This window comes from Chaetura pelagica, unplaced genomic scaffold (assembly GCF_000747805.2).
Source record: "Chaetura pelagica isolate M959 unplaced genomic scaffold, ChaPel_1.0 scaffold449, whole genome shotgun sequence".
Lineage (NCBI taxonomy): Eukaryota > Metazoa > Chordata > Aves > Apodiformes > Apodidae > Chaetura > Chaetura pelagica.
Window position 1 is genome coordinate 65,215 of NW_009954418.1, and position 14,011 is coordinate 79,225.

A 14,011-nucleotide genomic window follows, 5' to 3' on the forward strand; every position below is an offset into this window, starting at 1 on the left:
ATCAGCTCCTTGAACCAGCTTACACAAACACCAGCACTGACACAAAGGAGAGGGGACACAACATGCAGTGGAGAAAGAGGGTGGGACTGCATCAGCCAATGCTGGCATAAACTGCTCTAGCACTGCATCCTGCTCCAGAAGCTGATGGAAATGGAATGCCATCTAGCTTTTCAAAGTTGATTCTGTGTTGCAGGCACCCACAGAACTTTGTTTCAGATCAAATTAATAAACTTATATTCATGTAGGTGGTTAGACTAAATGCATGATATTTACAGACCTTGAAACACAGAAATATGCAAATGATATTGGGGAAGGAAAGCAAATACTCAGCACTGGCACAGTTCAGTGGTCCATATCCAATGTAAAACATGCAAAAGTCCTTTAATGGCCCAAACAAGTCACCTACTAAGTAGAAGTTAGATACATGAACTGCTCACACTTTAACATGTATAGCTGTTCTGTTACATAGAGTAGCATTAGATCTTTTTAGGCTTGGTGTCTAGCATTTCCACTTACCCAGATGAGAAAACTGGGAATTGAAAATGTTTATTTCTGTGGATGCTACAGCCCATTAGTCTGGAAAAGGATAGTACTGGAGAAAGGGTGCTGGCGCCAACCTTTGCAAATCAATAGTCTGCATCAATATTGTCTGCAGTTTTTGCCTGTTCATATCACACATGTGAAAGCATGAGCCTTGGACTGTTAAAGATGCCTTGAAGTTTGGGTCTTATTTAGAGTATCAGCCTAAAGTACTTTATAGAACATCAATTTTGATGTTGATAGAAATAACTATTTTCAGAATCCACCATAGCACAACTCATTTTTTAGAAAAGGTAAATAATGACTTGCATTCTTCCATTTGGCAGCCAAAACTTATCAGAAAGTTGGTATCTCAATTATATCTGATTCTTGACTGATACCACTTGCCATAACAGAATGTCAGTCCAGCCAGCATGCATTTCAAATTATCAATGCAAACTGCTGTTATTAATTGGTGCAGGACAAAGGCATTCCATTTCAGAATGAATCACCCTCTCAATTGGTAGGCAGAAAGAGTGCAATCATTTTATACTTGAACTGTTAGAAATGCAATGTTACGGCTGTTATGACTACAGGCTGCTGTCAGTGGGACTGGAGACACTAGCACTCAGAATGAAGGGTCACTATAGTTTTCCTGACAGCAGAGACGGCCACAACTTACGTAGTTTCTTTTGAAATTGAGTTATGAGATGCCTTTCTACCATAGTTCAAGCTGTGTAATTTTGATTAAGAAAAATTAATCACATCAGAGAAGATACATACCATGTGCATCACCATTGTGTGGTACACAAGATTTCATTTCTTGCTTGATGATTTTGCACTCTGATGTTGGTTTCACAGAAGCAGCTTGTTTGAAGTGTTCGAAATTAACATTGTAACTCATAATGGAAAAAGAGAGTTTTAGCTTATGACAGATCTGTGAGAAATCATAGAATCACAGAATTGTTAAGGCTGGAAGGGACCTTAAAGATCATCTGCTGTGAGCAGGGAACCCCACCACTAGACCAGGTTGCACAAAACCTCATCCAACCTGGCCTTAAAAACCTCCAGGGATGAGACATCAACAACCTCCCTGGGCAACCTATTCCAGTGCCTTACTACCTTTATTGTGAAGAATTTCTTCCTAATATCTGTGAAGTAAAAGTTATCCTAACCTTGGTGCATGCAGCCTGTCTAGTTCCCCATAAGCCTTGCTCTCTATGACTTGTCTAGCTTGACCAAGTGATCTGCTTGTCATCATGGTCTCACTGCAATGACTGAGTCATCCATGTTCCTTTTCCATAAGTACTTGTTCAGACTTCTCTACAGGTTGGCTGGTATCTGAGTGAAGATGAGGGTGACTGCCTACATCCTGAATGCTCTAGGGTTAAGCCTACCTGTCTCCTGCCTGCCTGTCTTGGGGGAGGCTTCCCTTCCCAGTGAAGAGCAGACCCAGAGCCCACATGATACCCCAAGCCTTCGTTCTGCAGCAGAGTTGTATGGCTCTTTCAGGACTTCCTGGAGTTCTGAACATTTACATTGTTTTGTGAGATTACACCAGTATCTATACACAATTTTAAACATTTTATTTAAATTTAATGTATATGTTTCGTCCCAAAGTTACAAATTTTTCATTGCACAAAGCAATTAAGTGCAAACACTATACATAAAACAAGGAAATAAACTACAACTATTTATAGTATGGTGGGAAAAGTAATATAAATTATCCATATATTTAAGAAAAGGAATATATTTTTAATCCATGCTGTAGTATGAGGAAAAAAAAGTACAAAGTAGCAGGTAGGAAAGTGCCAACACATTAGAAATGAAAAAAGCTGGAAGGAATAAGTAAGTATCTTACATTTCAAATATGTAATGGAAATTACTATCACAGTACTGATTCTGTGACAAGAGACCATGGATGGCAGCTTTCCAATGGCTCATGAAGCTATTAGCAGAAGTACTGATGGAAACTAAATATCTGCCCTATAGGAATTGTAGATGCCCAACCAGGATCAGTACTTATTGAGAAACTGAAAGTTTGGCTTGTATGCAACAAGAGTATTTGACATGATTTTTAAGGAATTCAGTAAGTGGTAGTAGTATATTCAGAATATATATATTAAGGAGACTACCTCACCAGAAGAATTAATGAAGCTTCATTTTTTTATTAATAAGACTTTTCTTCCAGAAACCTTAGTTGTACATGGAATGCAGGAATGGATGGCAGGAACAGTCTCAAGTGATTAGAAAACAGCCAGCTTCTGGTTTCCATTCAGTCCATGCTTACCCTTACCTTTGTTAAATACTTGGTGTGTTTACAATGCTGCCCTTACATCAGTGACAGGATTTTTATTTTATACTAAGGCTAAATTCTTTAGATGCCATACCAGTAAATAAAAGCACATACATGGGATAAAAATCTCAATTAACAGCAAGTATCACAAGAAGGCATTTACCAGCAAGCACAAGGAAGTGACCCTACAAATATGTAGTGTTGCCATCTTAAATTTTCTTCATTAATCTCAGGTTATTTTATTGAAATCCCAGGTTTGAGCCACATTAACCTACCAAGAATGGGCCTATCACACTATATGCTCTTCTGTATAACAGTAGCTTCTAACCTCACATACCTTGTATCTTTGAAAACATGTTCCAAAGGCTGAAACAGCAGAAGATTTATAATAAAAATACATTTTTCTAATCTCATGCCTATGAATCCTTTGACAATGGTCTGATTTTAGCCAGCTAAAATAATGAAAATCTGTTATTAACAAGGATTATTGTTTAAATGTAAAAAATATTTCAACAAATCTGTGGAACATTCTAATGAAAATTGTATTTAAATACTAATTTTCTACTTTTCAGACTACAGTAAGAACAACAGAACAAGATCTTTCCCTCTGAGTAGCCAGAATTCCTGCTTTTCCTGGCTTAGTCTTGCTCCCAGCTTCATGAGCATTCAGCAAACAGCAGTCCAGAAATTCTAGAAAAATATCTCTCTTGCCTGGTCACCTGTACGTGGTTGCAAGACACCTACCTCCACCTTTCAGTAACTCTCCACTTGCCCATTTTCCTGGTCAGAGTTCAAAAATAAGATTTCAGTACTGCAGGGTGGATCCCTAAAGTTGGTGTAAGGCATGGAATCTGAATTGCATTAGTCATATATTCCATTTTGTCATCTTAAAAATACACAACCTGCCCCCCAAAAAAACCAACACAAACCAAACAAAACCATACTATTATTGTACATATACTGGAGGTCATCTTCTCTAAGCCATTGACTGTTCAAGAAAGCTGAATGATTTAACAAGAAGTAATATCTGAAAATAACTCAGTACAACTGTCTTGATCATATTCTCCAGTTCCTGTGTGGAACTGCTGATTCTGCACTTGAGTATTATAACCAAATGCCACAATATGGGTACCAAAACCACATGTCCTATATCAGAGATTTTATTGATTTGCTTTAATTACTTTCCATTATCTATGTTGGTCCTGGTTTTGCCAAGATAACAGAATTTATCAGTTCAAATCCTAAATGCATTTGCAAAAACATTTAAAATCTACGTTAATTTTCAAGTATGCAGGTGAATTTATAAGAAACCATATTAAAACTAGCATAGCTTTATATGAACAAAACCAAACATAATTAGTTGCATTGTAGATTACTCCAGATATCTCTGTCTAGACTCTATAGATCTTATGACTCATGATAGAGTATTAAATATGATACAATTACAAACGTCAGACTAAAAGGTTGTGCCACAGAAGGAAATCCAAAGGACCTGGTTGTCTGAAGCTGGTAATTTTCTAGGTCTAGGCGACAGGAATTTTGTACTTCTTCTTGCAGAATTTCACTTTCACCTACATCCATTAGTCCACTAATGTTCCGCACCTAGAAAAATTCAAAAGGTTGCCCCTGAAAGCCAGACTTTGCACAAGAGCAAAAAGCTTTATGCAGCTAGCAAATTCAGTGCTATTTCAAGTGGAGCAACTCGAACTGCGTTGCAAAAGGCATCTGACATTTGCATTCCCTCTGAAACACTTCCCAGAATTCAGTACAGAAATGACAGGCAAGAGTCAAAGGTCTGGCTGGTCTTTGCCTTGGCTCCCGCCACATATGGGGATTCTTTATCTGGAAAACCTTAACTAACTTGTGAGCTTTCTTCCTTGAGGTCAGCTCAGTCTCAAGACAGAGCTTCAAACATCTCTAATTTAGAAGGAAAAATAAATTACTAAATCTCACATGTTGGTTAGGTGTGATGAATTTCAACCTCTACATCATGTCAGTCTGCCACATGTGCAACTCAGCATTAGGTAGATATTTTGGCAGATTCACTGGAATACTACAAAATTCTGATTTCTGTTCATCTAACATACCCCCAAAAGGAAAAAAAAAACACAACACTGAAATATACGTTGTCTATAAGTCTCTGTGCACAACATTTACCTGCTTATGTCTGTAAATAAAAACAGTAGGATGCAAGAAGGTTGCAAGTTTCAACAGAGGCTTTCGAAGAAGTTACCAGTTAGGGAGTCCTTACTCTCATACTCTCCTTCTCTCCATCATCTTTCTGGATTAGCTTCTATCATGCACACATAAAAGGTCCTTGTGATCTAGTTGTTATATTTATGGCGTGTTAGTGATCTGGTCAAGGCAAGAGCTTTTTGGCCAGCAGCCCAATCCCATGACAAGAATTAAATTGATTTTCAGGAGTCAGCATTCCTTACTGCACCAGCGCACACAGCCAGACTGTGACGCTGGGACGTCCGCAGTTCCTCCAAACCATGAAGTGATTCTATTTAGAAGTCACTGATGTGTATTTATGAGATTACCACAGAGGGAACAGGTTCCAAAGAGCTTTGTCTGCCCTCTCTCACTTTCCTTTATTCTGCTAACCCTCCCTTGCCATCTTGGTTTCCTCCAGCATTTGGAATTATTGCATTAAGTGCTTACATTCCTTCATGGCACTCTCATTGAGAGGAGAAAAAAAAATGGGGTGGTAAAAAAAAAAAAAAAGCAAGAAAGCAGCAAGGCACCAATAGTTCCTCTCTCCCTCTTAGTAAGAATCAAGATGCAGTTTAGTTTTTAATCTTACATTTTCCACTTCCCTGAACACACGGAGAAAGTTCTCCCTTAAGACCCCTTTTAGTTCAGTTTCATTCCATCCTCTTCTAAGAAGTTCCTCAATCAAAGAAGGGTATTTAGAAACATCTTCCAGTCCCTCAGGAAAACTGTTGGCAAGAATCACACAAGAACATTCAAACACATGTCACTGAAAAAACATAGAAAAATATTTTCAATTAGTCTTCTGCATCTATTCCCTTTTGGAGTGGGCTCACTTTGGACAGAGTTCTTCCTCTGAGAAGTTAAAAAAATAATTAAGAAATCAGCTGGCAAACAGAAGCTGGACTGGGACAGAATGGAAAATTTTTCTACACAGAGGATCCCATTAGCAGAACAGAACTGTCTATTCTAAAATGAAGATTCACTTGTGTATAGGCAGAAGAGCAGCATAGGGGATACTAAAACAGAAAAGACCCGAAACCTCTCATGTATACATTAATCCACTCTTGATATTTGGCCTTTAGAGAAGGAAACAGCCGCATCACAGATGGACCTGGTGCAATCCACTTGTGTAACTGAGAACAAAAGGGAACCTTGCAAACACATGATGAGCTAAAGAGTTGCAGGCACTTCTGTGTACTCTGTTGTTGACAGTCATTTTTTCCAAGTAAAATACAATTATTATAATAATGTTTTTTTAAATTCAGCAGTTTAGACAGCAAAACCAAAGCTATTCAAAACCCTCTACTGAAGAAATTAAAATAAACAAGATTGGCCTATGTCTTGTGCTAATTCTTATCAGAATCAAAAGGAATTATAAGCTCAAAACCTGCATTAAACAGCTGTTTTAAAATGTGTTAATGTGTTTCTGAGTTGTTTTTTTTGTTTGGTTCGGTTTTGAGTTACTAATATTTTCTGTTATTTTTCTTTTCTGTGGATTTGTTTCTATAAATGTCCCTCAAGGCATCTGTGCCATTACTTTCTACCAGGACTTCAGACCTTAAGAGCTCCACCACCAGTTAATGATCTTTGAGAAACTACATGCAATTCAATGTGTCCTTTCACTGCAAACTGTGTTTGTGTTTTGAATATCATGGTTTCAGAGCTATAATAAGCTAACTCTCATGGGAGCTGACACACTGCCTTTGTGGTCCTACTTTACATGAGTCTGAATGGGACTTTCATAAGAGGAAGAGATGAAGATTCAACAGAAAGATAAAAAGCTAATAAAGGTTTTGAGTTACACCAGCAAATGCCACACAATCTGAATTTCTTTCCTAGGCTGGAGCAACACCAGCCCAGAAGTGAGCAGGAGAGGTTATGTTGTGGACTGTTCCCCATGCTCTGCTTGTTTTCCAAGCCCCAAAAGCAGGAGTGGTATCACAGCCCCAAAACACTTCAGTCTTTTCTGAATAGAAAGCAATAGGAGTAGAGAGCAGCAACTCCCTGAGCTAGCCCATTTACCATCTAATGATTGCTGCAGCTTTTCAGTCATTCATCTTGGGCTTCTGGAGGACAGCACCTCTACCGCTGCTGTCACTGTATGAGCAAATCACTGCCTACAACACAAACTGCAGATGTCACAGGGCATTTCTACATTTGTAGCACAGCTTCAGACAGTTCTGAAAAGCCATCGTGGTGACCATTTCATAAAACTTGTTTTAGTACTCATCACAAAAAAGTTTGCCACAAGTCTTCTAGTCTGCCTTCCTTTTTTTCCCCAACAGGAGTAAAAATCTTCATAGCTTAAAGAACAGATGCCAATGTGTGCACAACTTTACTAACCGATCCACTCCATCGTAGTCACCACCAATTCCAATCGATTCTGAACCTGCAATTTTCTTTATATGATCAAAATGATCTGAAAGAAAATGAAAGAAAAATGTCTAACCATCCAACAAGAAGAAATAATACAGTTCACACATATTGGCACCAGGCAACTGTTCTGCTTAATCATGGATTCTTAATAAAATATTTTTTAAAAAGACATTCTGACAAAACAGGTTAAAATGTAATAATACAGCTGAGATTTGATAATTTACTGATGCCTAATAAGTTGTTATATGTTAAGCACATAAGGCAGCAATCTTCGAGATAGCAACTACACTGATGAGATGCAAATGAGCAAAAAGACATGATCATCACAGACATTAAACCCCAACAAGCAGCCTACCTATACCAACAAATTTTTCATTACCAGTCACACACCTATGTTTTCCACTTGTAAAGGTTTAAGTTGGTTTCCAGAAAGTAACAATTATTTTAGGATTAATGGTTCTTGGCTCCATTTGGGAGCGTGATGTCCTCCAGCTACAAACCTTGTATCTCTTGTTACTTTTTAATGAACATTAGCTCCAAAAATGCCTAGAGTTGGGGTAAGGTGTGGAAGGAAACAAACAGTATAATTACACAATGTCAAAAATTATGCAGACAGCAGGAAATTCATCAAAGCCACCCACAAAAACTACAATATATTAAACTTCAGACCTGCAAGGGTAGAAACATGAACAGCTTTTCTGCCACAGGCCAGTACATCTGCATTAAAAGTCACCATGATAATTCCCTTGTTCTTTTTCTGAAAGATACGAAGATACAGGTGATGAGTGGACACGCTTATGTTCTGCAAACCTCTCAGACATCCCATATGATCTTTCTACATCCATCAGTGAGCGTACCACACTAAGTCAAACCTCAGATGGCAACATGAGGCTTTGCATCTGTCCTTTACCCTGGATTCATTATATTCTCATGTAGCCTGAATCAGCAGAAGTAGTAAAAACAATACATCAAACCAAACAGAAACTCAAACAGAATTTCAAAGTATTTACAAACACTTCATTTTTGTGGTCAAAGACAAAACACAACCCAAAGAAAATGTCTTAAAAGCAAATATGTGTAACTTGCTGATCAAGGATCTTGCTTATAAATCCAATTCAGAGATGCGAAGATGAAATGTAAACACCACAATGAGTGCTCAGGTTTGTCTCAGACTAGCCATACATTGCCATTAAATCAAATCCCCCTCCCAAATAAACCCCACAAAACCAAAAACAAACCACAAAGACAAAACCAAACAAACAAAACCCAAACCAAAACCTGTATCACTCACCAGTTGCTGGAGGATGTCATCAGGAACATTTCTTGAGTGATTGCAAATTGAAAATGCTGCAGAATGGCTGAAAATAACTGGTGCTTTTGAGATATTCAGAGCAGCTTTTGCTGTGGAATACGAAGTGTGAGATAAATCTACCAGCATGCCCAGGCGATTCATCTCCTTTACAACTTCCTAAAACAGATTTACAGACAAGCATCAGTATTCATTTTCCTTAAAGGAAAGCATTTATCTGATATATGCAAACAGATAAATTCTGCAGCTGTCAGCTAGTTATAAATGTGAATTTCTATTTACCTATCAATTTAGTAGTAATTCAACCAAAATTAATTAGCACACCACCACCACATGCTCAAAATTAGAAAGCTTAGTCTAAAATAATTAATAGGAACTTTTATTCACATTCCACTACTTCTGCATATTAATCCATACATCTGATCCTTACTAAGGCAATTGTTATCATTAAATCTGGGTCTTTTTTTACCCTAAGGAATGTAATAGGGAATTTGGCTTGACTGAACCCTGATCACCTCCTAGCTAGGAAGAAATTCAAGCAATTAATTTTTAATGACAAGCTGCTTTTGAAAAGACAAGGCCAGAAGTTGTTAGTTGCATCAGAGATTGCTTAGGTTAGCATTCAAAAGAGATGCTTACTTGGCCAAATGCAGTTAAGCCAATAACATGAGGATAAAAGTTGTGTATTCCTTTAGATGATGATTCAGACCTTAAATAGCAGAGTGAGGGAGAAGAAACATCATATTGTTGTGCAGGCTACAGTATTAGCAACTGAAACTTCTTATGCTACACACAATAAAAAATATTACCATGTCACATAGCCAAATGTAGGGATAGAGAGCTATTTAACAGGCATCTGGTTCACACAGTGCTTTTTATGTTCATATCTGTTTTCTGGATAACATGCCTTCAGGTTCAGGGCCATTTGTTTGTGAAGCAACACAACATAAGCAAAGAGATGCTTGTCAGAAAATTAAACTTTCATCAGAGAACAAAGACTGAAATGTCAGTTAACTGACAGCCAGGAAGCCTGCTTTACAGCCTTCTCTGCACACAATTCCCTTTTTCTTGAGCCAGTACAAGGAGGAATTTTGCCAATCCAAAGGGTAGGCACTAACATTCTGATACATGAACTAAGTCTCCATCTCTTTAGTTGCATATGGGCAGAGCTGGCCAGGGAGGATAGTGGTGAAGGCTACTGATGGACAAGTTCTTACATAGCATTTATCCTCTTTTATCTACATCATGTGCATTTTTAGTAGCTTTCTTTTATTTCCTTCTTTGCCCTATGTAACTTTCCTAACAAAGCAAAGGGGGTGGTTGTTTTACCATCTTTGTGTGTTTTACAAAGTTTAAAAACTTCCCAAATTGTCAGCACAACAAGCACTACCTAACAGATCCTCCAGTCTCCCACTTGACACATGGCAAGTGATTTACCCCAAAAACTTATGATTTTTTACTTGCTTCAAAGTCTTTTACAGGTTAAACTCTGTGTCTGAATACATATTTTCCCCATCTTGGAGCTGCCACCACTTTGCATTAGATGGTCACAAAAAATCATGCACAATAGTTACCAAGGTGAATTGCAGGAATGTGTTAGAGTCATGTAACGAACACCCAGGTCATAATACATCCTCAGCGTTGCCAAACTGCTGTCAATGGAGTGACCACCTTCTATTCCCATCAAACATGCAATCCTGCTACTGCCAGAGATACCTGAAATAGCAAAGGAAGATAATTCCAAAGTAATTTCATTACTAATATGAAGTCTGCATTACTGAATCATATTTGTTATTGCAAATTGCAAGCAATAATACTAACATGTTCATAGGACAGGAATTTATACTAATGCATGTTTACATGGCAAATTTTCTCATGACTGCAGAGGCCCAGGACTGTGCACAGAATCACTTACTGGGGTTCAGTGGAAAACTGAAGTTTATTCTTTGAACTAGGGTAATTTGGCTGCTGGCAGCTCTTCTGCACATACCTCCTGAAATCCTATTTAAATAAAATCTGTTACAAGAAAGCATCACCTTGGGAAGTTGTCACAAGTTCTAGCTCTTCATAGCTGTTACACATCCTCTTGACAACATCAATTTGCTCTAAGGTCAGACGCACAGCATCTTTGTTCTGAGCGCTGCAAAGAACATACACTGACCAAAACTGAAAGAGACATTGACAAGTAAACTAGATAACTTGTGTTTCAAATTGGAAAATTCCATTTGCTAATACTGAAGCTTATGAGCACAGATAGAAATAATTTTCTGCAGTTTACAAGGAGCTGCCACTCTAGCTTTTCCCCAAAAAGGAAGAGTTACAATGCAAGGCAAGAGCATCACTCCAGACATGATTAAACTGACACACTCAGCTGCCCCACAGCACACACAGGAAAGCAGGTGTAAGCTGAATTTACCATTAAACAATTGCCACTGTTTTTTTAAGGGTATCTGAGTTATAAAACACAAACTTTGGAAACAAAAATGTTATGGAAAAGTGTCCGAGGCTTTTCTATTTCGACAGAAAAAGCTGTTACCAAGGCCAGGAGAACTGTGGTGATTAGGAAGGAGGCAAATGTAAAAATATGTTCAGACTCAACCATGGCAGTACATACCTGAGCTCCCACATAGCCAGCCTGAAGTTTCACAAGGTTTGTGTGGGTCATGTTGAGTTCTCTTAAGTTGACTCTACTGAGTCTATTTCGGTAAAATATTCTCAGCCGCAGTGCAAAGTCATTGTGGCTAAAATTGAAAACAAAGAGATCTTGTGATATAAATAATTTTCTCCCCTTCTAACCCAAACATAATTTCTTCCACAGTTCATAATTCCTCAAATCATTAACTGCCAATAATACTTGCAATAACAGATGCTTAAAATTCTCCCTTCTGTTGCAAACAAGCTTTGTTTCTTAATTAGGACAGCAAGATACATTTTCCTTCTCCCAGTTCTATAGCTGTTGCATTTTCTGTATCTATTTTTCTCTCTATCATTTGTGAAGGAATGGAAGAACTTAAATCAGTCTCCACACTCCTCAAGAAGCAAGAACTTGTGGTAGAATAATCTGTGCTGCCTGTGCTAGAATAATCCATGTTGGTGTTCCCAGATCAAAATACACTCACCTCAGACACCATGCCTTCAAGTTGTAAAGGTACCCTGTCAAGGTATGATGTCTGCTTTCTAGCTCTGCACAGAAGCATTTGCTAATGAAAAATGCCATTACATTACAGGAAAGATACAAGGATATTATGTAAAGGGAAACACTAATTAACCTGACTGGGAAATCACAAAGGCCTTTAGAATAACCTGATCCTACAGTAAGCACCCTCTGAACTAAAAATCCTAGTGAATAGATCACTGAAACAGTAACTAATTGCAATGTACTAGTAACAACCTATGCCTCTAATCCAAACACATTTTATCATCTCCTTCTCACTTGTCAAGACTCACAAAGATTGAGTTGAACTTATTTATATACCCATCTATTAAACGTGCATCCTGCATCAGCTCGATAGCTCGCTCTCTCATTGATTTCTCATAGCTGAATGTCACTGTATCAGAGAATAACAGGAACAGCCACAGCAGCTTTGTTGCATTTCTCTTCATCTCCATTTTCCAGTTTGCTAAAGCAAAGAGATACCACAACTATTTGCTAATGGCAATGTAACAGCAAAATTTCCAGTCTGCAGAGGTTGGAGGCTCAATAGCGTAGGCAGAGCCAAAATGCCTCTCCTTCAGGTAAGGCTGGAGTGAATTCTGCAGGAGGAAACACAGAAGAGTAAACAGAAGGGAAAGTGGCAGCAGAAACTGTAAAACCACTACCTTCTCCCAAAGATTTTAAGGTCTCTGGCTATTATGATTTTGTGCATATAACCCTAAACTCTGCTGCTGCCACCAGCTGACTGCTGAAGGGAACCAACTCCTCAGAGCTTGTTTTTACTAATAAAGGAAGTTGTTTTTATGTATTCCTTATCTGCAGAGGTAAAAACAAGTCCAAATATGCTAAAATTTCAATGTAATTCACCTTGCTTGCATACTTTGCTTCTCTTGATTTTAAGCAAATTTTCTAAAGCAATAGGAGGTGGACATAAACCCAGGAAATTGTTTCCTTTTAAAAAGACACATTAATCAATAAAGTCATGTATCTCAAGGAGATTCGTAGGTGACCATGGTACTGGAAGCAAACTCAAGTCATGCTAACTGGATTACCTATCAATGGCATTCTGTTCTACACACATTTCTTCCCCTTACTAGAGCATTGATTGTAAAAATGAAAGCCAGGATATTGAAAAGCAGCATATGAAAATCATATTAAGGTTCTTATATTTCCATCTGATATATTAAACCATTTTCCTGTCACCTGCAATATGCAGAGTGTTAATCAAAGGAAAAGTTAATTGGCTCACTTGCCCTGCCTTTACATGATAAACATAAATGTTTGTAAAGCCAGTAAAAAATTGATTAAGCTGTGCAATCAAGATGTTTCAAAATAATAACTAGTCCATTTTGCATGCATTTTATCTCTAAATCAAAATACCCTACATTTTAAAAAACAAACAGAAAAACAACACAACAACTAAAATTAGGGAATGACCTCAGAACTTGGGTTTATAAAGGTACAAGCTTATTCTAAAGAAAACCTTTACATTTGACAAACAATTCCTAAGGTTCCTTTTTTTGAGAAACTGGCTGAGGGCTTTTCTGTTTCACAAGACTTGGGAATGCATTAAAATGTGCCACAAGATTTGGGAACGCATTAAAATGTGGGACCATCTGGCAGGAAGTACTTTCGAACAATGGGAGCAGACAAACTTATACAAAAGGGTCCATAGATGGAGAAGCAGGTTTGAAATCAGCCCTTAAGTGGTCTCAGAAAGAAAGAAGCTGAAGGACAGCTGAATAAACACAGTAATATGCAGGCACAAATGAAGATCCAATATAAATACAATGCCAGGGGAGCTGGGGCATTAAGAAAATTAATAACCCTCATATCTTAATGTTTCCTGCAGGGAAAAAAAAAAATTTAAAAAAAATAATATATATATATTTAAAAGCACAGTATTTGTAAAGTACAGAGATCTAATGCTACACAGGGGAAAGCACTCTAGAAATAGATTTGCCCTTCAAGGATGCTTAACAATTTATGTTCTCATTTATTAATAAAAATAAGTGACCAAGTCCAAATTTCTTCTCATGTAGAGAACTTCAAAGTTTTTGGTTGGGCCCTTAGGACAATATGGGAATCAGTTTACATCATAAGTCTACACATCTGGCTTTTCTTGTGGGAGAAAAGGCCC

At 37.8% G+C, this 14,011-nt stretch overlaps 1 protein-coding gene across 1 annotated transcript; it reads right to left on the reverse strand.

Moving 5' to 3' along the window:
- Positions 1-5,582: 5,582 nt before the first annotated feature.
- Positions 5,583-12,326, reverse strand: LOC104394784 (dipeptidase 2-like). The gene is made up of 9 exons (XM_010004419.1): positions 12,193-12,326; positions 11,332-11,458; positions 10,754-10,883; positions 10,292-10,433; positions 9,357-9,426; positions 8,700-8,876; positions 8,078-8,165; positions 7,376-7,451; positions 5,583-5,757 (listed from the first exon to the last, which is right to left on the reverse strand). Exons 1-9 carry the CDS (start codon positions 12,324-12,326, stop codon positions 5,583-5,585), a joined length of 1,119 nt encoding a protein of 372 aa, XP_010002721.1.
- Between the last annotated feature and the right edge of the window lie 1,685 nt (positions 12,327-14,011).